The sequence below is a fragment of the Myiozetetes cayanensis genome, unplaced genomic scaffold (genome assembly GCF_022539395.1).
Source record: "Myiozetetes cayanensis isolate MyiCay16 unplaced genomic scaffold, myiCay2020 scf23, whole genome shotgun sequence".
Classification (NCBI taxonomy): Eukaryota; Metazoa; Chordata; class Aves; order Passeriformes; family Tyrannidae; genus Myiozetetes; species Myiozetetes cayanensis.
This window is the reverse complement of record NW_026087445.1, coordinates 3,834,062-3,858,078: the sequence shown is the minus strand read 5'-3', so window position 1 is coordinate 3,858,078 and position 24,017 is coordinate 3,834,062. Positions and strand designations below refer to the sequence as shown.

Sequence of the window (24,017 nt, the reverse complement as noted above, 5' to 3'; positions counted from 1 at the left end):
CCTTCACCTGTTGTGACTCATCAGAAAGAGGGGTTTAAATTCTTTGGAATATGGGCTGTCTTTCTGTTTGTGTGGATACAGCCTGATGTGGTAGAGCCTTGATTGCTGCCAAGGTCTCCTCACATGCTCAACACATAATAACGTTAATGGTGGTAAAGGAAATCAAAACTGGTCATTTTTCCAGGGAAAGTGTTTTTGTGAGCAGCAACAATGACGATACTGTCACTACCACGACTTTGATCACGCTCAAAGGATAGTCTGTTATTCTTAACAAAAATATTAAAGATAAAGTTTTACATGCTAAACTTCTCCACTTGGCTGTTGTGAGCCCAATTAAAAGATTACAACTGATCAATTCTTTCAATGAAAAGTATCTTCTTTGCACCAAAAAAATGTCCATTTTTCATCTCAAAGCCAGAGGCTGAATCCTCAACGTAACTATTGCTTGAAAAAACTGGAATCTAACAAAAATATTTTGATTTCCAGCCAGGATATTTTTGGTTTGTTTTCAGGCATTTGGCTTCCAGATAAAAGCTGGACAATTTCCAGGGAAAGTGATGGGGAGGGCTTAGTGGGGTTGTTGGGTTTTTTTCATGTATGCAATAAAAGAAATAATTTGGAGGAATCAAATAATTTCAACTAATAAGAATTTTAAAAAAAGTAAGTCCTCATTCTCTTAAAAAAATATTCAAAGATGATGAAGAGCAAAATATTTCTTGGCCTTAGAAATGGTGGTACATTTTTTTGACCATTCTATAATTGCCAGAGGCAGTGTATTCATCAGTGCTTCATCTATCAAATCAGAACAAGTACCGTTCTTCTCATTAAGAGAGTTATGTAGAAATGGCACATTCCTACCATAGTTGTCTCTGCATTTATTAAAATCAGAGCTTCACATGTCAAGGGTGCAAGGATGGCATTTCACCTTTTTAGTCCTCTTTCAGTGCCAGCCTTATGTTAAGAATGAACTGGATTTTAATCTGGCTTGTCCAGCACAAATCAAACTTTTAGGTAAATATTACTCCTCAGCTTCATGTACTTTTCAGATGTATTTTGTTATGTTCAGGTTTCTGCTGACGTTTATCAGCTCTTAACTGCTTCACTCCCAGACTCCCTGTGGTTACTGATACAAAATCATCTGTTGTCCCTTACCTTGTACAATATTTTCCACTCTCCACTTAAATTCCCTGAATGAGACTCTGGGGAAGAAGGCAGGAAGGTTGGTTAGTTTAAATTAAGTTTCTTGTTTGCTCTTTCCTCTGATTGCTCCCCTTCACTCATCCCCTTTCTTTTCCCTTTTTGCATCATCTTTGGAAGCTGAAGAGGCACAACTAGCATTTGTTTGTCCTCTGTACCCACCTACACAACTACCTCCTATTTCCAATCATCATTTATTCCTTCCAAAAATCAGCTCAGACAGAGACTTGTTTGAAAGTGTCATCTTCCCCTGTCAGGAGCATCGTTCCAGAAGTACCACACACAGAGAAAATGTTCCTCGAGTGGGATAAACGGTCTGAAACCTCTCCAGCACTCGTGCTAAAGCTCTGCTGGCTAATAAATGCCCAAAATGTTGACTACTGAATTCAGTGGAGCTGATCTGCAGGTGTGGTGGACCTGGGCTTTCTGTCTGAATAGAGAAGGCTCACACGTATCACACCGGGGTTCTGGTGCCGCTGAGGAAGGGTGGGTTCCTTCAGGAGCGCTTTTGGTGTCGGCATTTCTTTCTTTAGGTGCAACAGATGACAACCATTTGTTCCTGTTGAGATGACCCTGCCTGGCAGCCTGAAATCTCCTTTTCTTTCTGCTGCAGGAGAGGAGGCCTTGACCATGTACATGGACAAAAGCCGCCTCGACAGGAAGTCAGGGAACGCCACGCAGAGCGTTGAAGCCTTGCACCAGCTCGCCTCCTCCTACTTTGTGGACCGTGATGGCACCATGAGGAGACTCCATGAGATCCAGATCTCTACCGGAGCAATCAAGGTACTCTATCTTGCCTTGGGAAGAGAAGGGCCGTGTGCCCACGCTGACTCTGCAGGGATTTGGGGCAGGGCTTTGCCAGCCCACTGTGGTGTCTTTTTTGATAATGGGTTGTTTTGTTCCCAGGGTAAATTTTTCTCTGACAAACCTTACTGAAGAATTGATTTCCCCAAGGCCAGTAATATGTCCAGTAATATCCAGGGAGAGGTGGGCATTCAGTGTGATGGTTATGTAGGATAGGAGACCTCCACTAAACATGACTTCTGGAAGGGAGAGAGGGAGCAGAGAACCCAGACCAGTGATGGAGGCTGGAAGAGAAAGGCAGGTCTGTGAAATGATCAACCCTGTGCAACCCAGAAGTATTTTTCTCCTGTGGTTGTAAGACTGCTAAACATCTCTCAGCTGAATTTACTATAAAGAAAGGTGAAAAACTCTGTGTGGCATTACTGAGGCATCTGGAATGAAACGGACTGAGAGACAGCTTGGGGGTTGCAGCAGGAAGGAAGGGAAGCTGCTCTGAGAATACAAAATAGGGAAAATGGCTCTGCAGACAAAGGCTGCCTTCTCTGAAAGCAATCATCCTACACTGGGCAGGGATTTTATTGTTGCAGAGTTCACTCCAGGGAAGGTGATGTGGATGGAGTCGTCATTGTTAGCCATTTCTGAAAGGTTTCAGCTCTCGTTATTGTTCTGTGGTATCTCATGGCTGAGCCTGTTCCCTTCTGGATGGGAAATTGTATTGAGATATTGAAACAGTGACAGCAGATAATCACCCCTGGTGAATTCCAGAAGGGCCGCTCTCCTCCATGGCTGGAAACCAACAGCAACAGCACTGCAGGTCATCTGCGCCTCCATCCATCCTCAGAACAAGGATGGTGGTCACATATGGGAGCACCAGGCATCACTGGGGGCTGGCAATCCATCTCTGTTTCTTGCTTCCCAATAAGAGAAGCCAGGGAATAATTCCTCTGCTGGCTTCTGATGTTCTCCAGTGGAGATACTCTATGAGAAACATCAATCTGCAGGATCCCTTTGCCAAGCCCAGAGTAACAAGCAGTACCATAAAGAAAGCAGGCAAAATTCATTCTGCTTTTCCAGCTTGTGAGTGCACCAAACATTAGGTGTGTCTGTCCAGGGTGGGGCATTTTTCCCCAATTAGGAAGATGTGTTTTGGGCTGTATCAGCTGGTGACAAGGAGTGTTTGTACCACAAGGGCTGGAGAAGCCTGGGGAAGGGGTGGTGCTGCAGCCAAAGGGAACACTCTCTCTTTTCTGCATCCTCCATAGGTAACAGAAACTCGGACCGGCCCCCTGGGCTGTAACAGCTACGACAATCTGGACTCTGTGAGTTCTGTCCTTCTGCAAAGCACTGAGAGCAAACTCCACCTGCAAGGTAGGGCACAGGCACGAGGGACGTGGCAACACAGGGCATGGAGTGGGGGGCTGAAATGAGCCAGGGGTGCCCTTCTTCTTCCCAGCCTTTTCCCCTTCTCTGTTTGCTGTGGTTTCTCCTTCAGCTGTAAGTTCCCTGGAGAAGGATTGGTGGCTTCTTCTGGAGGCTTCACAGGATGCTCAGCAGAGCAGCGCCAGAGCTTGAGAGGAACTGAGCCAAAGGGACCCCAGTGAAGTATCTGGGTGCCCCTGCCACAGAATTTTGATGGACTTCTGTGTATTATGCATACACTAATATAAAAAAAAAAGTGACCTTTTCCATCAATATTGAAGGAGTATTGTGTCCATGTCTCTTTGTCCCTCCCAAATTGCTGATTTGGGGAAGAGCTTTGCAGATCAGCTTTTGGGACTTTTTAATGACCGTAATCTTTGGGAAAAGTCACCGAGGTTTTATTTGGATGCTAGAAGCCATGGCTTCAGTCCCAGCTGGGGAGCTAGTCCAAAAGTCAACAGATAGAGGTCATGACTGAATTAATAAATAAATACATGCTGGTTAGCAAGAAGTCAACTTTGGTAGAAGGAGGAAATTCACTGGGCGTGTAATTTATGAAGGTTATTCCCAAATTTTTGACAAAATAAGGAAATGTGGGATTTAATTGCTCACTTGCCCAGATGGTTTTATTTCTGGAATCCTTGTACTTGCACAAATTTTAATTTTTCAGATGAATGGGCTACATTACATCTTCTGCTTTGAGTATAATTTGGCAAGTGCTGTTTTAATCTTTGGTTTCACAGAAACTGGGTTTCATTTACCGAATAATGTTGTGGATATATTATTATTGTTGTTATTATTTGCCTTTAAAAATAATAGGCAGGTTGTTTTCTCTGTACCAGTGATTATCCAAACCACTGAGTTCTGGTTCTTACCTAATTAACAATAAGCAATTTGAGAGGTTTTGTGTACTCTGATGGTGGCTGCTGGTAATGAAAACCCAAGGATGACACATCAGATAACTGGGTAAACAGCTAAATCAGCAGGCAGCTCGGGTTATAGGCAGAGAAGCAGGTAAATCAATAGACCTCTATTGGCTATCTGATCCTACAGGAGAGGACATAAACCAAGGGAGGGGGAAGGAGGTGGAGGAAGAGGGGAAAATTAGGAGAGAGAGAGGATGTAAGGCAGATGAGGCTGTGATTTCTGATGGGAGTAGACAGAGGACCTTGGGGGTCAAGCACACGTGGGTTTCTTGGAGCTTCACAGCATAACCCAGTGCAGAGAGAGGCCAGCGCCAAGCCAAGGGAGTGAGCGAGGGAAGGGAGGCAGGAGCTCCTCTTAATAGAACAAAGTGACCTTTAAAGCTACACCTGAGCTTTCTACCTAATCTGGAGTGCGGTTCTTGGGATAATTACCCAGGATCCTTCCTCTGCTCTGAGAAGGCTCATTAGGAATTAGTCACAGGGCTGCAGCAGGTAATGGATCGTGGCCGAGTCCCCTCTGATCTGATTAGCAGCCGAGCATGAGCTGCTGACAGAAATCCATGTTCCTGCCTTGGTGTCACTCAGCTCTGAGCCTGGCTCAATAAAAGAGCAGCTTCTTCATGACAGGGAGAGTTTCTGCTCCTGAGCTTGCTGCCTCCCAGCCCTGAGAGTCGTGGTTTCAAAGCCCCTTTAGGGGATTTAGGGGCTGGGGCGTGGCACTCACTGCTTGGGTCTGGGTGACAAGGTGGTGACGGGTTAAAGGTTGGACTTAATGAGCTTGGAGGTTTTTTCCAACCTAAATGATTCCATGATTCTATGAACCAAAGCTAAGTTACCTTCGTGCCTTCACACAGGGTTTGGGAAGGTGAGCTGGCCTGGAGTTTCCAGGGGAGGAGAGTGGAGGGTGTTTGGTTCTGCACCTGTGGTTACTGGGACAGAAATAATCCCTAATTTGTAAACCACTATCCATGTGAACCCAGCACGTTTGTACACACACTGGGGTGTATATATGCAATATTTATCACAGAGCACAGAAGGTTTCCCTTTTTCCTATCCCTTCCTGTAGCAGGATCCCTGTCCCATGTGTGGGGAGGGCTGTGTGGTGATGCAGCCTCCCAACAGGGGACTGAGGAATCCTGTTTTGGGCCAGGATTTCACAGGTGACTCCAGTTGTTTGCACTTTGTATCCTCCTGCCTCCACCTCCAGTATGGATGATCCATGAGTTGCCTGGAAAAGGAGACCACCAGAGCGTGGGAGGGGAGGATTCCAGCAGCTCTACAACAGGCTGGTGGGAAATGGGTATTTGTGATCCCAGGACAAGTGTCCTAGGCTGAAATAGGAAAATTTGAGGGGGAAAAAAGGAATATTTTCAAAAGTTTCAGGAAATTAAAGTTCCAGAGACATCCCCTGCCATATCAATACTGTTACTGACAGTGTATGTCAATATTGGAGCATAGCACTATTTCAATGAGGTAAAATCCTTCTGTGTTATTCTAAACTTTGCAACATTAAGCAGGAAATATTGCATATTAGGTAATTTCTTACATCAAATATGGTAATATAATATGGTACATAATATATAATATTATGTACAATAATTACACAATATCAAATATATTATATTAGCATATTTAACATTATATTATAAAGTATGTATAAATACCATATATATTATACACACATATATATAAATATACATAGATATATATTATATATCTTTATAATATATATGGTACTATAATATTAGAATTTACATTACAATTGCTATTAAAGCTTTTGCCAAGATGGGCAGAACAGTAATGACAACACAAAACGTTTCAGCTTTGCAGTGAAGCGAGATGAGGAAGTATGAAAAAATACATTTAGAAAGTCAAAAGTGCTTTTGGAGTCAACACTCTCTCACAAAATGCTTCAATGAAACTGCATTTTCAACAGAGAACTCTTCTGTGGAAAATGTTTCAAATAGCTCTAATTTAGAGCTGGGGAAATTTACCTCTTTTAATGCATGAAGCCTTTTATATACAGTCTAAAGGCAAACATCTCTAATAGTTTTTCTAGGTGAATTAAGGACATGTTCCCTTGTCAGACACTTCATATTCTGCCTGTAGTTATCTAAGACAAACCTATACCAAATCTGTGCTGCTCTTAATTTCAAAAGAGGAACTTTTTGCTTTACAGACTGGCAGAATTCCTCCTGAACAATATCTTCAAAACTAAGAGATTCTACCTAATACTGATCACCAGCAAACTTCCCTTCTGCATCTGTTATCAGCTCCTGAGCCTCTGCTGGGGATGAGCCCATTCCTGTGCCCCCTGGCTTGGATTGAGGGATTCTCCCCATGAAAATGGTCCAACATCTCAGTCTTTAAAGACCAGGTTGACCCCTTGTTTGGCTGCTCACATGAAGTTGCTTTAACAGCAGGCAAGGCTGAAAGATTAAGGGTTGGACTTGATGACCTTGGAGGTCTTTTCCAACCCGGTTGATTCCATGATTCTATGACTAAATAAATTTTTTTAGCGTTTGCAATATTCAAAGAAATTTCTTGGACAATAAAACAGCATTTTGGGGTGGTTTATTAAGGCCATGGCTGACAGAGGGCTTTCCCAGCCACCATGGTCAGCTGAAAGCTGCTCTGTGGAGCTGGTGTGCTGTCATAGTCCTTGGGGCTTTACAGGTGGCAACTGAAACACCCAGAGCAGTGATCTGGAAAGATTAATCCCACCTGTGCTTTACTGACAACAAGAATCCACTAAATTTCAGCAATATTTAGTCACTGGGCACGGTAGGGAAATATATACCAATGCTAAGGGTGCCAGGACTGAGGGAGATGCTGCTGGCACGGTACTTGTAAAATATCTTGCTAAGATCTAGTCACTGGGATGCTCCCCACTAAACCAAAAATATCGATATGAATCTGCCCTTGTCTGGCTATGATGAGAAATGTGTGAATATTTATGTATAGATATAAAAATATATATGGGAAAAGCAGGCACGGCTGTATTTCCCAACACTGATTTCTTCCACGAGGAAATTCCTGGCTGGAAGATCCGAGTCACGTGTAATCCTTACAGCATGTTTGTAGTTTTAAAGTCAGGGGTTTGTGTTTGGACTATGCACACTTGTGTTGCAATGAGTAGCTGGATTTGGCTGTCACTTGTGTAAGAACATATCTGAGTATGAGCTGTGTGTTAATGCTCCAGGTAACTGTGGATTCCAGCAAAACTGCTTCCCTGATTAAGTTAAGCATTTATATAAGTGCTTTGTTGAACTGGTGCTAAGTGTACAGGGCTCTGATTACCTCTTAAGCATGAGATTATTTCTTACAAGAGGAGGTTATTCTGGTTTTTTTTTTTTTTAGAAACCATGAGTTTTACAGGCAAAAAGCAACATGAGGCACTGCAGAGTAGGATGGGACCATGTTATGTTTTGGTGATTACAGAGTATTTCAGATGCACAGTGGATGTTCCTTGCAATGGGAAATGATTTCCCTGAAATTTTAGTTGCTCTTTTCCACCCTATTCCCTCCAAAAAAAAAAAAAAAAAAAAAGTAGTCTCCAAAGCCAGGATCATTTCTAGTTGGGACCAAACAGCTTGTCATGCTGTTATCCAAGTTAAAATTCAAAGAGAAAATATGTGAACTGAAGAGCCTGAGGTCATTTGGTCATACTCAAATGGTGAGGCCAGAGCAGGTTGCTCCTCTGGGAGGCAGAGTGGAAAAATGTATTCATGGGACATGGACCATGAATAAAGAGTCAGAGCACATCAAGAAGTCCAGCTCCCCTCTCCTGTGAGCTTGAAAGCTCAGTGAGTACAGCATCCTTCAGGCTCTCCAAGCCCCTTTTGTGGATCAGTTCTCCAATAGCACTGCACTTTCCTTCCATCCTGAAGGAAAGTTTTGCATCCTGGCAGGTGAGACCATCTCTAATGTCAGTATGAAGGTTTGACAAGAGGCCATCCCTCTCTTTGAACACTTCCAGGGATGGGGCAGCCACAGCTTCTCTGGGCAACCTGTGCCAAGGCCTCCCCACCCTCACAGGGAAGACTTTCTTCTGCATATCCAATCTAAACCTACTCTTTTTGGTTTAAATCTACCTTGTCATATCACTAAAATCTCCAAAAGAGGCTGATCTTCAGGACTTCCTGAAGACAGTAGGAAGAAAAATGAGCTTCTTGCTGAGAAACATCTCAGAAAAGACCAAGAGGACCTCAAAATGCTGATCTTCTTTTGGCCAGTTTTGAGGTGTTTGCAGGGATGCTGCAGACAGGTCAGCTCTTTGTTCCCTCCTGTCCCAAATACCACCATAGGAAAGGCAGCAGGATCTGTGCAGACACAGTGCCTCCAAAGGCCAGGCTTGAAATCCATCCCTGTGCCAGTGTCACAAACATCTTCCCCAGCTGGAGGCAGCTCTGTGCTCATCCTGCCCAGCAGCTGCCACTGCTCCACGCTCGGCTGCCAATGGGGTCAGACAGAGGGGCAGCTCGGTGCCACCAGGCATGGTGCTCCCAGAGCCCAGGGGCAGAGGAAACAGAGGTCCCTGTGTGCCTTCCACAGCCTCCTGATCCTCCCAAAATCTGCTCATCCACAGGGACCTCATCAAGGCTGAGGTGTCTCTCTGGATACAAAAGCAAAAGGGTAATGGGACTCTCGGGGTCACTGCCCGCTGCTTTCCTCTTGTCTGAGGTGAGCATGGCCCATCAGAGATGGGCTTGAGCTCCTGAAAGGGGTCACAGCCCTTTTTGCCATTCCTGCACACTCTCATCCCCTGAATTATTGTGTGATTTCCCTTCCAGTCCGCTGAGCTGTCAGCCATGGATATGGTAATTCAGTGCAGCAGAAACACAAACAGATGGGTAATTGACCCCCGTGCCTTCATTACTCTGGAGTTCAGTGCTGCTGTTCAGGCCATAAACTCCTTTAGCTGCCACTCCAAAATCCCTGGGCCTTTTACAAGGAAGCAAGAGGGCCAGGCTCGGAGTTATTGTCATCTGCCTCGTGCACCACAGATGCTGACAGAGTCTGACAAGCAGGACTTGCCAGGTAGAAGGAAACAGCTGTGAATCCTCAGGGAGACCCATAGGGAGCCTGGAGGAAGACAGGATGGAAAAGCATGTACACTGTACACAGGGCAAACACTTAAATCGTTATTATGTCCTCCGATACCTGAGCAAGGTTACACTTACACTAATGCCTGCACAGATGGACGGGTACACAAACACTGGCAGTGGAGAAAGGGACATGGGGATAGATCTCCCTGCTAATGTAAATCTTCAGAGCACCGCTGAAATCACTGGCACTAAATCCATTTGCACTTTTATAGGATTTGGCAAGTAGACTTCCTAGCAGGGAGCAAGCTGCAAAGGCTCAGGTGGCCTGCTCCTGTATTTATGCTGTGAGAGCTGGGCACTTAACTCTGCAAGGGTCTTTTATAAATCCCTCCCTGAGTTGTTTTCCTTTCTTCTGTTTTCCATTCCTTCTTATTTTCTTTTTCAGTGTGTAGTTTCCTTGTTTCTGTGGTACCAAACCCATTTAGTCTCTCTCAAAACAGGTCAGAACTGCACAGTGTTCATCCCCTCTCAACTAGCACTTGGTTTCGGGGGATAAAAGACCTTTGCATTCAGAGGCTTTGTACTGTACTGGGATCTGGGAATGGGACGAAAGGAGTAGACTGGTTGTTGGGAATGGAGAAGTTACTTGTCTCCCTGTTCTCAGCTAACTCACTGCTTGCACTGGAAACATGCAATTTGTACCCCATCTTCATTATTCATAACAGTTCCAAGAGAAACACCCCAGCAGCTTTTCATTCCTCAGCATCACTTTCCCAAGCTTTTGAAACGAAGAACAAACACCTGAAACGACTTTTTAATTTACTTTTTTCACCACCCTCCTCCCCCATCCCTCTTGTTTCCCTGCCAGGTCTCCAGATCATCTTCCCTCAGTATTTACAAGAGAAGTTTGTCCAGTCTGCCTTGAGTTACATCATGTGCAACGGGGAGGGCGAGTACATCTGCCGGGACAGCCAGTGCGGCTGCCAGTGCTCCGAGGAGTTCCCCCAGTGCAACTGCCCCATCACCGACATCCAGATCATGGAGTACACCCTGGCAAACATGGCCAAGACCTGGACAGAAGCCTATAAAGATCTGGAGAATTCAGGTAACTGAGCAAAGTTCGTTTTCCAGTTAATTTATTGCAAAGAAAATGTGTCCGATTATGCCATGTAAGAATCTCTCTCTCTTCTCTCTTTCTCTTATATTCTCTCAGTATAATGCTCCAGTTTGGATAAAAAAATAGATGATATTGAACTCAAATCCACCATCTTAGTCTTAAGGGAGTACCTTTTAAACACACGCACAGACAAGACCACACACCACACATGTGTACAGGGATATTTTCTGTGGAACTGTTTGATTAAAAATCTGATTTTTTTTTTTTTCCTACCAAACCAGCTCTGAATCTCTCTTTTAATAGTTCTACAGAGAAACTTCCACAGTATAAATGATGCAGAAATTGCTTTTCAGATTTGCATGAATGATTTATTCTGCTTTGGTGAAAAGTAATTCAGAGGGAGAGGCATCGGCCAGATGACACTGCATTTGAGACAGAGAGGAGAAGGGAAAATGACTTCTCTCTCCTACGGGGATGATATCTGCTGGTGGGAATATTTCTCTTCTCTCTCCACTTTCTCCCAGGGTGAGGCTGGGGGTGTCAGCAGAGTTTGTTCCACGTTGATGCTGTTGGTGGTAGTAGCTGAGCCATAGTAGTGCTGTGGTACTTGTGGGATGCTCACCCTCTAGGGCTTGAGATAAGAGCAACATTATCAGTGAATTGTATGCTTTCCTTCAGCAAGTGATCTGCCTACCCTGAAGCCACACAGGACTAAGCAGAACTTCATCAAGAACTTGTCCCAGTGCTGACTCTCATCCCTTAGTGTTAACCAGTTCCTTTCTGACACATTTTCATTAACGATTATTGTCATAACTGTCCAAGTCTCCACGTCAGGAAAGAAAACTGTGAGGAAAGGTCCATCTAGCTCAACTCAAGGCACTGAATTCTTCTTCACAAGTTCTCATAGCAGCAATTTCTTTCTTCATCTTGGAGGTCACTTTAATCCCTTTAATGGTTGGAATGGAGCAGGCTATGACATTTTCTGCATGTGGACCCTGCTGGTGTTTCTGCTGCTGCACAGATTCCTGTGTCCCACTCATGTTGTCAACTTGGTGCCCAGCTGGGCAGTCAGAGTTGTAGTTCATGGCCCCAGAGTGATGACCATCTTGACAAGATCCCCCCATGTACTCCAGGGAGCACAGGGCTGGGGCAATCCCAGAGGCAGGGCATGAGCTGAAGAAGTCAGATATTTTCTGCAGGTTTCTGTGGATTCATGGATGGGGTGGCAGACTAGAAATGTGGATTTCAAAACCTTCTGCCAGCTCAATCCTACACAAGTCAGAATTACTGGCAGTAGCTGCCAGCACAGCTCTGCCACTGGTTACGTGGTTACCAGTTGTTAGTTCTAGGCACAGGATCTTCCCACAAGATGCTCGAGAGCCACAGGTTGGCCACCACCCATCAACCCCTTCACCTTCCAGGTGTAACCCAGGCACTGAGAAGGTGAGAGCCCTACAGAGGGAGGAGTTACACCCCACTGTGACCCCTTCACTGTGACATTCTGTCCTTGTTGCACTCTATCCAAAGCAAAGACTGGGGTAGATAACTATGTTCAGTCTCCCTCCTCTTGACATTTCAAGGGGGGAAGGTGCTTTTCATCTGCCAGGTTAAAGCAACACATTGCAGTGCAATTTCTGCTGTAGCCATATTCCACCCAGGGCTGGAGGCTTTGCAGGGCTAGATGGAGTGATTATCTTTATGTCTAAAGCTGCTGCATCTCATTCATCACTTTGTTGCATCATGCGTGAACTTATCCTCTGAGATGAAAGTTGCTATCACAAAAGACTGTAGTATTAGTGTTTTGCTTCTTTGTTTTAATAAATATTCCCAATAACTAGAGGATTTGCTTCATTATGAACAGCAGAGGAGAAATCTCTGATGACATCTGAAGGCTTTTCCAATAAAGTGGACTGAAAGGCACACGAGTGCTCTGAAAGCAAATACCATTTGCACAGGAAGCTGGTGATAGCCTAAAACATTTGTATTCTGCTTCTGGGCTGTGTTGGATCCTCTATTAATTTGGAAAAAAAAAATCATGCAGGGCAAATCAAGAGTTGGTGTGATTTGGGAAAGCATCTTCAAAGTCAAGGAGGCTGCAGTGAACTGATGCTGCTTTGAATCAGCTCAGGGGCTTTTAGCCCTGTGCTTCATTGCTCCTGTGTAAACTGAGAAAAATAACACTGCTTTATTCTTGGCATTTTAGTGTGGCTGGCCAAAACAATTCTGTGCTTCTGAATTGAAAAAAAAAAAAAAGCCAAACCCTTCTGATCAAGTCATGGGGTGGGGTTTTATTTGTTTGTTTGTTGGTTCGGTTTTCTTTCAAGAATATTGCTTTCTGATGAAAAGGGGATTTTTTTTTTTTTTAACATTAGAAAAATGAAAGTTTCATTTTTGAAAGAGATGTCAGACATATAAATTCACTGTGGTGCCACCAGTCTGCTGCAGAGGCTGGACGGTGTCCCGTTCCACATGTCATGCTGAGTCATTGCCATGGGATTCCCTGCAGGGACTGACTCAGCAAAAAAGAGGGGCCAAGCAGCATCATGGGAGGTGTAGTCCCAGCCATAATCAGCATTTTCTGTGCAGAGAACTAAAACAACACCAAATGTAAACAGTTTTATTAGTTAATTGGAAATTCTCAGAGTTAAGAATTAACTATTCTCAGAAATAAGGAATATCCCCATCCATACTCTTGGTTTCCAGGCACACTTACAAAGTTTATACATAAATAATGAAGAAACTATCCTGCTTTGAAAGTGGTGGTTGTTTTTTTTTTTCCCTTTCTCTCATCTCTTTTATTTTAAACTACCCCATCCAGCTTTTATTTGGCAAGATTTCCTGCTCATTTGTTTTTCCCCCAACGTTGCACTGCGGTAGCAAAATGTGCACACTGCACCGAAATTCCTGCCTTCCCCGTCTCGATGAAAAATGTAGCACATTCATCATCAGAGGGAAAAGAGCTCGGGCTTCTGCACAAACAGGCTTTTGAGGAAATTGATTTATAAGGGGTGGGAAGCAAATGCAAGGCTTTTACTGCTGAAAGGTACCCGGAGTAATCAGCGTGGTCAACAGGAGCAATTAGGCATGGTGATGGTTTCAGAGGACCACTGAGCAGGAGAGAAGCATTTTTTGGGGAGGAGAAGGGCACTGAAAGCAGCATTAAAAATAGAGTGAGAACTTGAGAGATGATTAAAAAAAAAAAAACAACCCTCTAAGTTATCTTTGGAGGAGACAAGCAGATTGTCCCACGGATGTCGGCGGTGCAACGGTGATGATTATTTTTATGAGGTGCTCGGTTACACCATGTGATGAGTAGGATGGGAACATCCATTTCCCATCTACGTGATGCTGGTACTGACTAATGCACTGATACTCTTTGTTAGGCAGTTAAGCATGAACTGCAAGTTGATGAATAATAGGAAATCTGTTATGCCAATATCTTTAACTTTGTACTGTAGGGTGTAAATGATCCGGTCTGATTTTCTCCAATAATTCTATGGATTATTTCTTTTAATTGCAAAGATATCAGCCTTTACAGACTCTCCTTTTTTGATTTTTTTTTTTTTTTTTTGCTATTGTGCTCTTTTCCTCCTGAAAATGGGATGAAGGAATTAAAAAAAAAAAAAAATACTAGGAAAGAATGAAAAATAACATAGATAGGAAGAGATGGCTGCATGTCTTGTTGGCTACTTTGTGAAGTTTAGGGCAGGTTTTTAGTCCAGCCTCGCTCTAGAAGCAGGACTACAACCAGCACTAGGTCAGGTCAGTCATGGGTTTGTCTAGCAGAGTCTAAAATGGGATTTTTACACACCTCTGAGCAGTGCTGCATTATCTCCAAGTGACAAAGTTTTTCAGTGAATCATTTTAACTTCTCAAGTTACCAACTCTTCCTCTTGTTATATCATCTGTCTGTAATAAGAGGAGTTTCTATCCTTTGTATTTGTAAGTACCTTCTCCTCTTCACTTCATGTGGTTTTTTCTGATTTGTGATTAAAAAAAAAAACAACACTCAAAACCCCCTGCATTCTGGTGGGGTTTTTTTCATTATCAAAGAAAGTAAAATTGAAATAAAGCGATCAAAAGAACCAATAAACACAACAAAGAAATCAGCAACAAACCCCAACATCGAACAATATATTTTTCAATCAATCAGTTTTTTTCCCCTTTGGCTAAAATTGACACATTTTGTTCTCACCTGAGCCCTGCAAATTTTATTTTCATTGTTACATAATGCAACTCATTTAACTTCAAACGGAGTAAAATATGTAAAAATAATCAGAATGCCCTTTTTAAAAAATGAGAAAGCAGGACATTTTAACACAACCCAAACCCTTCCACTGGGGAATTTTGAAAGCTTTTTTTTTTTTCCCTTTTGTTTTAACAACACTGCCAAAGCGCTTTACCTTCAACAACAAACAGCAGAAAAACAACGTAAATGAGAACTTTTTACTGACAATGATTACAACTCCCAGCTTTTTGTTTATAAGCCCTACTCTATAATCTCATGCTCCAGGGAGTTTCTCGCTCTTTTCCTCCACCCTGTGCACTTTAACTGTGTTGTTTCACCTTGATACTCAATATGGGGAGTTTTTCTTATATGGGAACAGCAACAGCCACAGAATTAGGGGGGTTCCTGGGGCAGGCTGACAGAGGATAATTACTGGATATCACTTTTCACTGATGCCCTCATACATCCTGCTAACGAGAAGCTTTGAAACGTCCTTACAGCTCAGAAACCTCTGCATTCCTCCCCATTTTTTGTGCCTTCTTCCAGATGAGTTTAAATCCTTCATGAAAAGGCTACCTAGCAACCACTTCCTGACCATTGGGAGCATCCACCAGCACTGGGGGAACGACTGGGACCTGCAGAACCGCTACAAGCTGCTGCAGAGCTCCCTGGAAGCCCAGCGCCAGAAGATCCAGCGCACTGCCCGCAAACTCTTTGGCCTCAGTGTCCGGTGTCGGCACAATCCAAACCACCAGCTGCCTAGGGAAAGGTACCTCCATCCCTCACTGGGGACAGGTGGGCTGGGGAGGGTGGCTGGTGGAGCTGAGCTTGTGCTCTGGGCATAATCCTGGTAGGGTGTGTTTGGGCACAGGGTGTGTGAATGTGCAGGTTTTGGGGAAATGGTAAAATCTGGGAGGGGGTTGAAATTTCTGGAGGTGTAGGTAACCTTTATGACAGAGCTGAGTACATTTACCTCCCTTCTCTGTGCTCCACCCCTTGTTCTCTGGTGTTCTGCAGGAATACTGAGGGGAGAGCTCATTGCAATTCCAACCTCCTCTGGAGGGGCAGAGGAGGGGCAGGCACCAATCTCTGCTCTGTGGGGACCAGGGACAGAACCCAGGGAATGGCCTGGAGTTGTGTCACGGCAGGTTTAGGTTGGATGTTAGAAAAAGGTTCTTCCCCCAGAGGGTGGTTGGGCACTGAACAGGCTCCCCAGGGCAGTGGGCACAGCCCCAAGGCTGCCAGAGCTCCAGGAGGGTTTGGATGATCTCTCAGACTCATGGTGTTACTCTGGGGGATGGTCCTGTGCAGGGCTAAGGGCTGGACTTGATGATCCTTGTAGGTCCCTTCCCACTCAGCATTTTCTGTGATTCCGTGACTATTCCAGGGCTGACATCAAGCAGACTAAGCTGCTTTTTAATGGTTTCACCTCATAAACCCCAGCCAAGCTTAAAGGCTTCACTTGCTGTTAAGGGGAACATATGGAGCACAAGATGCTTCAGCCCAGTTTTGAGTTGTGCTCCTCAATGAGCAGAGCCAAAGAGAAGCTTTAGTTTCACTCGGAATACATCACATTTCTTCTATGAAATGCAGAGTGAACCTACAAACCCACACTGACCAGAGGCCTTGCAGGGTTCTTACAGATGGAGAGAGCAGATTTTCCATTAGAGTTACAGCAACTATTGATACTGAACAGTCCCCTCCTGCTGGCTCCTTCCAGCCCTCACCTGTAGCTGGGTTTGTTTCCTTCAAGCAATTTTGGGGACTTGCATCTGTGGAAATTAATAAACATCTCTTGCTGTCTTTCTATACTGTCTGGAGTAAAGTACTGAAAATCCTGGGAGGGGGAAATGAGTCCAAGTGCTTTTTCTTCCATGCTTCTCTTGGAGGGGTCAGGAGAAGTCAATATTTGTAGAAACTGGTTTGGTTTTTTTCCTCACTTCCTTCATTACCTAAATATTTAGTTTGAGGACACAACTGACTGATTGACTGCTGTCTCCTGTTCTCATCCAGCTCCCAGGCTGCTAAATGTGCTGACTTTTCATTTCATCACTGTGCAGCTCAGAAAACTCTTCCAGGGCTTAACATCTCTTTAATTACCAAGAAATCTCATGTTTCTGTACAAAGATTTGATGGACTTACTAGGGATGAGGAGAAATATCTATTAAATGTGAGAGATTATATATAAAAAAAAAGTCTTTGGAGAGCTTCCTAAACCTGGCCCATTCCTGCCAAGTGGCTGAGCTGCTCCGACCAGGAAAAGAGCTGGAGGAGTCACAGCCATGCCCAGGAGGTATTTTTAGTTGTGCCACAACAACAACAACAAAGAGAAGCAGCAGTGAGCAAACATCCAGCCAACCACGTTGCTTCAAAACATTCAGATAAATATGTCTTGAGCATTTCTCATCTATTTTAAAAAATCAGCCAAGCAGAAAGGGAGCCTCCAACTACTACAATGAAATCTGGGGGAAGGAGGATGAAATGGATGATGGCAGCTGGGTTTTTAACTGACTGATGTGCTTGATTTGTTTAAGTCAACATCAGCAGGCATATTATCATTTCTTTTCTTATTTGTCATTGTGCATCTGTAGGTAGGCAGGGGAGCAGCTCTGGAGACAGCTCTGTCTTGGAGGAGGTTTGATTCCCATCTTTCTGCTCACAGAGCTGGGAAATACTCTAATTTTCTAATTGTTGCTGCACAGGGCAACAGATGCTTATCAGGCATGTGAGTGGCTTTGAAAGGATGGAAAGGTTCTGTTAAGAGCAAGCCCCTCTCTCTTCAATACACACAATAATAAGCCTAAATTATGCATTCAAGGCAATGTAAAAAAAGAAATGGGATTGCTGTTGACTGTCCCCAGGGAAAGGGAGAGGTGATGATTCCAAAAGAAAGATAAGAAAGGAAGAGTAGGGATTCTGGCAATTAGGCTGATTCTCCATGACCTTTTGCAATAGCTAAGAAAGAGAGATAGATATAGTCATATAGATAAAGGCATAATATAGATATATAGACACAGATATATTTGGTCTGCACTGCTTTTGTTAAAAACCAGACAAATTTACAGATGTAAAAAAGGGACAAGTTTGTTGGTTTAAAAAAAGAAACCACTCCCCAGTTGTTAAAGCTTTGATGCTGAATGAGTACCTTTAGTTACATTTTAAAACACTGGGTGTAAAACAGAAATAACATCCAAAGGAGAGCAGGGCTTATACATGTTCTGGGCTCCAGCCAAATTGTCATTAGTTAAGAATACATTTCACAGCTGCTGAGAATAAAAATAGCACTTTTTACTTCACTGTTCTGCACAAAAATCCCTAAAAGTACCCCCAGAGCAGCTAATGCTGGTTCTAAAGTGAAAGGTGAGTTTGCAAAGGAAAACTTGCTTAATCTTTACCTTTTATTCTTGCAAATAAATAAATTTAAAAAAAAAAGAAATCTGTCCTGCTGGATCGGATTTTTGGTTGGTTTCTTTTTCTTTGTTTTTGTTGGTTTGTGGGGTTTTTTGTGTGTTTTTTGTTTTGGTTTTTTTGTTGTTGTTTGTTTTGTTTTGTGGTTTTGGTTTTGTTTTTTGTTTTTGTTTGTTTGTTTTGTTTTGTGGGTTTTTCTTTGTTTGGTGTTTTGTTTTGTTTGGGGGGTTTGTTTATTTTAGTACACATCTACAACAAAGTTACCTCTTTGTCTCACGAGATACCCAGCAGGCTCCTCCCTTCCCCACATCTGATTAATCCTGAAGAAAGACAAATCATGAGGAAAAAAAATATTTATCACCTCTCTGCGTAATCTGACCTCTGCTTCTGGTCTGAAAGCCCAACACTGTCCTGCAAAACACTATTTTTTTGGTCAGAACAGATTGTTTTTAATGGTGAAACAGCTCTGAAGCTGGCTCCTGTTCCAGCACTGCCAGGGACCAGTGAGCAACAGCCAGAAAACACTGCAAAGGAACTCTCACTCCCAGCTTTGCCTGCATTTAGTTTTTATTTTCACTTTAGAATCATTGAATCATTAAGGTTGGAAAAGCCCTCCCAGACCATCAAGTTCAACCTGTGCCCGATTCCCACCTTGTCCCCCAGCCCAGAGCACTGAGTGCCACGTCCTGTCCTTCCTTGGACACCTGCAGGGATGGGGACTCCACCACCACCTCCCTGGGCAGCCCCTTCCCCTGACAACCACTCCTATGAAGAAATTCTTCCTGATGTCCAACCTGAACCTTCCCTAGCACAGCTCGAGGCTGTTTCCTCTGGTCCTGTCCCTTGTTCCCTGGGACCCCCACCCGGCTCCACCCTCCTTTCAAATACCAGCAGAGAGAGATTAAGTTTCCCCTGAGCCTCCTTTTCTCCAGTTTTCTAATGTAAGATATATAAAGATATAAAGCAAGATAGAGATATTAAATGCAAGATTGCCCGACAGTGACCTTTGAAGACATAGCTTTCCTTTTTTTTTAATATCACACTCTCTAGTACTTTATGCTTTGAACTGGCAAAGGCTGCAAACATTAGGCAAAATAACTTCTGCCATGACATCAAGTTGGAGAAAGATAAACTGACGACTCCTTAATGAAAGGGAAAATAATTGAAATGAAAATCAATGCCTACTCAGCTACTGGCTTTCAGTTTTTAAACAGTGGCTCTTTTCAGCTTCCTTCTGCCCCAACACCTCCTGGGGACATTCCCAGGAGTCTGAGCTATCAGAGGTGCGTGTTTCAAAGTTACCTCCTGTCAGCTGGAGGGCTCTGGCTGGTCCTGTGCATGTTCTTAACCTGTCCCAGTTGCAAGACAAAATGGGGTAATTTATACCACTTTTCCTCTCTCTCACTCTATCACACTTCCCATTGTCGTGTTTGTAGCCAATGCCCAGCTCTGCCCTGGATTCTGCATTTTCATTTAATTATGTCCTTTATTGCTGCCATCAGCAGATGGTGGGTACTCACCTTTCTCTTTTTCTTCTTGTTTTTGTTTATTTTTGTTTTTTTTTTTTTTGGTCCTACTTGTGTCTTTGCTGAGGCTTCTTTCCCGTTTTGCTCTGCCGACTTTTAGTATAAAAGAAGGACAACAACATACGTGAGATGGACAAAACGTGGTCACCTGACTCTAACTCATATCATGTCCCATGGTTCTGAATGTGCTGGCTGATGCCAGCAGCGTGTTTTGCAGCCGCCCTGTGCTTTGCTGTCCCCTCCCCTCCGAGGCAGAGCTGTCCCAGGAATCAGGAGGATTTTTTCTATGGACCAGGGCTGTCAGTGTCTCCCTCTAGGGCAGGTATTTATGGAGGTCACTGCCTTGCTCCCAAGTCCCCAGTCAACCACGTCTTTTCCAGTAGCAGGGGAGCTCCATTGTGAGCAGGGCAAGGAGACCCTGGCAGCCCTGTTCTCACATCCGAGCTTCAGAATTTTTCTGCTAAAGCCCTTCCTTTTTCCTCACCCTCTATTTTTCCCCCTTTCACTCCTTTTCTTCCTGTTCTCTTTCAATTGTTGTTTTCAGTTTTTCCTTCTCCGTCCCTATTGCCCCTGCATTTCTCTGTGTTTTTTCCTTTTACCTGCACAGTTTCCCATCTTTATTCCCCTACCCTTTCCGCTTCTGCTCCTTGGCTATTTCTTTCCTTCCAGTGCTTTCCTCTGTTTCACACTCTCATCCCCTCCACTCTCTCCCTCCCCCTAATCATCTTGCTGTTCTTTGCTGCTGTATCATTTAATGCCTTCTTTGATACAGCCCACAGCTTAATGATTATTCGGAGGTCAGGCGATGCAGGTGCCATGAATTTCACTAATCCAGCTCTGAGAGCCTCTGTCCATAATCACTCCTCCCGTCCTACAGGGGCTGAATCCTAATTTGTCATTAGCCAGTCCTCTCACTGCAGCACTCCCAGGAACTTTCTGCCCACAGGAGACAATGAAGTATTCATTAGCCGCGGGGGGAGGCGGGGGGAGGGAGCAGCGGCTGCACAGACCGATCTGCTGAGGCTGCTGAGAAAGGAGTCGCTGTGCTGAGCTTTTCCTGGGGAGGGGGAAGAGGGAGCAAAAAAGCAACGTGGCAAGTGGGTGACACAGAAAGCGGACGTGGGTTGCAGTGACCCTCATTAGGAGTCATCCCAGGGCTGCAGGATGTGGAGGTGACAGTGCTGATACAGCAGTTGTGGGAGTAGTGGGGCCCAGGGATGGGCAAGAGGGGCTGCTTTTAAGGGGAGAGGCTGCAAGAGGTGGTTATTAGCAGCGGAGTTTAGGGTTTTGTTAAGGAGAAACTATTTTAGCATCTTTGTCTCAATGAATCCTGACTTCCACCCTGCTTTCTGCTGTTACGAGCTCTGCACCATAAGCACAGGTTACTATTGGCTTTGCCTTGTCCCATTAGGGTTTTGTTTTTGGAGAGTGGGGCTATTTGCCAATGATATGGAGAGGAGTTTTCTCCTGCTAGCCTGGGAGTTCTGCTGCCCTGTGATGTCTGATAGCACCTCAGCCTCTGGCATGGCTTTATCAGCTCCATTTTCATAGCTGAACTTTGTCACTGTGGTACTGATGGGATCCTTGGCAGGAGACTGTGCCAGTCTCAGCTCCTGGAGCAGTGTGAGGAGAGAAAAATCAGATGATCAGTTCTAACTGCTTAGATGTTTCTTAGAAGGCTTTTTCTCTTCACCAAAGGAGTAAACAGCAGATGAAAGATTCAGTCTAGAAATAGACTGGAATAGCTCCCAGATGCCACGGCAGGGCATCGATGTTCTGAGAGCTCTGCATCACATATAGCCCAGAAAACACCGTAGCTCTGGTGAGATGCCAACACCCAGCACTCTGTGAAGCCCTCCAGTGCTAATGATTTCTTCTCCCCACCTGCAGGACGATACAGGAGTGGCTCACCCGGGTCCAGTCCCTGCTCTACTGCAACGAGAACGGGTTCTGGGGGACCTTCCTGGAAAGCCAGCGGAGCTGTGTTTGCCACGGCGGCACCAGCCTGTGCCAGCGCCCCATCCCCTGCATCATCGGGGGCAACAACAGCTGTGCCATGTGCAGCCTTGCCAACATCTCCCTCTGTGGCTCGTGCAACAAGGGCTATAAGCTTTACCGGGGTCGCTGCGAGCCTCAGAACGTGGACTCGGAGCGCAGCGAGCAGTTCATCAGCTTCGAGACAGACCTGGACTTCCAGGACCTGGAGCTGAAGTACCTGCTGCAGAAGATGGACTCCCGCCTGTACGTGCACACCACTTTCATCAGCAACGAGATCCGCCTGGACACCTTCTTCGACCCCAGGTGGCGCAAGCGCATGTCCCTCACCCTGAAGAGCAACAAGAACCGGATGGACTTCATCCACATGGTGATCGGGATCTCCATGCGCATCTGCCAGATGCGCAACAGCAGCCTGGACCCCATGTTCTTCGTCTATGTCAACCCCTTCAGCGGGAGCCACTCGGAGGGCTGGAACATGCCCTTCGGGGAGTACGGCTACCCCCGCTGGGAGAAAATCCGCCTCCAAAACAGCCAGTGCTACAACTGGACCCTGCTGCTGGGCAACCGGTGGAAAACCTTTTTTGAGACTGTGCACATCTACCTGCGCAGCCGGACTCGGCTGCCCTCCCTGCTGCGGAACGAGACTGGCCAAGGGCCCGTGGACCTCTCTGACCCCACCAAGCGCCAGTTCTACATCAAGATCTCGGACGTGCAGGTCTATGGCTACAGCCTGCGCTTCAACGCCGACCTGCTGCGCAGCGCGGTGCAGCAGGTCAACCAGTCCTACACGCAGGGCGGGCAGTTCTACTCCTCCTCCTCCGTCATGCTCTTGCTGCTGGATATTCGGGACCGAATCAACAGACTGGCGCCTCCCGTGGCCCCAGGGAAGCCCCAGCTGGATCTGTTCTCTTGTATGCTCAAGCACCGCCTGAAGCTCACCAACAGCGAGATCATCCGCGTGAACCACGCCCTGGACCTGTACAACACCGAGATCCTCAAACAGTCGGACCAGATGACGGCCAAACTCTGCTAACCCGGACTTATCCACGGACACATGTTGGTGAATCGATCCTTTTGCTGTATAAAAAAAAAATAATAAAAAAAAAAATAAAAGAGGAAAAAAAAGAAAAGAGATAAAAAAAAAACAACCTAAAAAAGCAAGAACGAGAAGCGGGGGGAAAGTATAAAGAGAAAGGGGGGAAAAAACAAGATTTGTAAAATGTAATTAATATACAAAAGAGGAAAAAAAAAGAGGAAATTCTTCATTTGTTGAAAACTAAACCCGTTCTAGCAGCTGTATAAAACTGTCAGGCATGTTTGTTATTTCTATAATCCGTCATAAAAGGGTAACACCTTACTCTCTCTTGACCTTGGGGGTGTTGCTTGCTAGTCCTCAGGGGCAGCAGAGTAAATATAAGGGAGAAGCAGAGAGAGGGGCAAACTTCTGTAATGAACTGTAAATTTTTCTGCTATGCAGGTGCCAAGACAAAGAGACATACAAAACAAAACAAAACAAAATCAAAGCAAACAAACAGAGTTATATGTAAATGTAAAAGAGCTGCCATTATTCCTATAGTGGGAGTAAATGGTTACAGATAAAAGAGATTTCTTCTGTTGAGATTTACGCCAGCTTTACCTTGAGTTATTCCCGCAGCCTGTGCTGAGCTTTGCTGGAGGACAGGTGGGGATGACAGTTCTTTGAGAGCAAAACTGATGCCTCCTTGGCGAGAAGACACATAGGAGGTGGAGGGTGGGTGCAGGTCTCAGGTGTGTTCACTTTGGGATTTCCATCTTGGAAGACTTTCCACCAGAGGTAGAGTCTCAACACTGCAAATGGGACGTGCTGGGTCCCTTCGGCTGTTTTGCCGACCCGGAGTTCATGCCCTGCATGAGGCTGCTGGTGCCTTCAGCGGTGCCAGAGCTGGAGGAGCAGCACCTGTAAATCTTCAGTCACTCATCTTTCAGGTACTTCAACAGAGTTCCTAAAGCAGAGAAAGCCAAAATCATAGCGCCACTTTGATAAACCTGGACTTCAAGGCAAACCTGAGTTTGGCTTTCTGCCTCAGGTTCTGGGCTTTCCAGTAACGCTGGGAAACCCTCATCACCACAAAAACCAAAGCACAATGCAAGAGAATCCATTTCCAAGGAAGCCTGGAGACACTGAGGGGTACATAGGTCATTTTTTGTTCTTTGGTGAAGGAAAAATCCCTTTTACTTTCTCATGTTTCTGTGGCTGTGAATAATATCCTTGTTTCACTTACACTTTCTCTGTCTACAAAAAAAAAAAAAAAAAAAGAAAATACAGAAAATATATGAGAACATTTTATTAAAATATATGCAAAAGTA

General features: G+C 44.7%; 1 protein-coding gene across 1 annotated transcript in view; it reads left to right on the top strand.

Annotated features, from left to right (window-relative positions):
• Window positions 1-23,295, top strand: part of BRINP1 (BMP/retinoic acid inducible neural specific 1) — an 88,785-nt gene extending 65,490 nt beyond the window's left edge. The window contains exons 4-8 of the mRNA XM_050319780.1: window positions 1,811-1,980; window positions 3,264-3,369; window positions 10,263-10,499; window positions 15,286-15,508; window positions 21,564-23,295. Of these exons, the coding sequence (XP_050175737.1) occupies window positions 1,811-1,980; window positions 3,264-3,369; window positions 10,263-10,499; window positions 15,286-15,508; window positions 21,564-22,704 (1,877 nt within the window). The 3' untranslated portion in view covers window positions 22,705-23,295. The remainder of the gene's footprint in view (window positions 1-1,810; window positions 1,981-3,263; window positions 3,370-10,262; window positions 10,500-15,285; window positions 15,509-21,563) is intronic.
• Window positions 23,296-24,017: the final 722 nt, after the last annotated feature.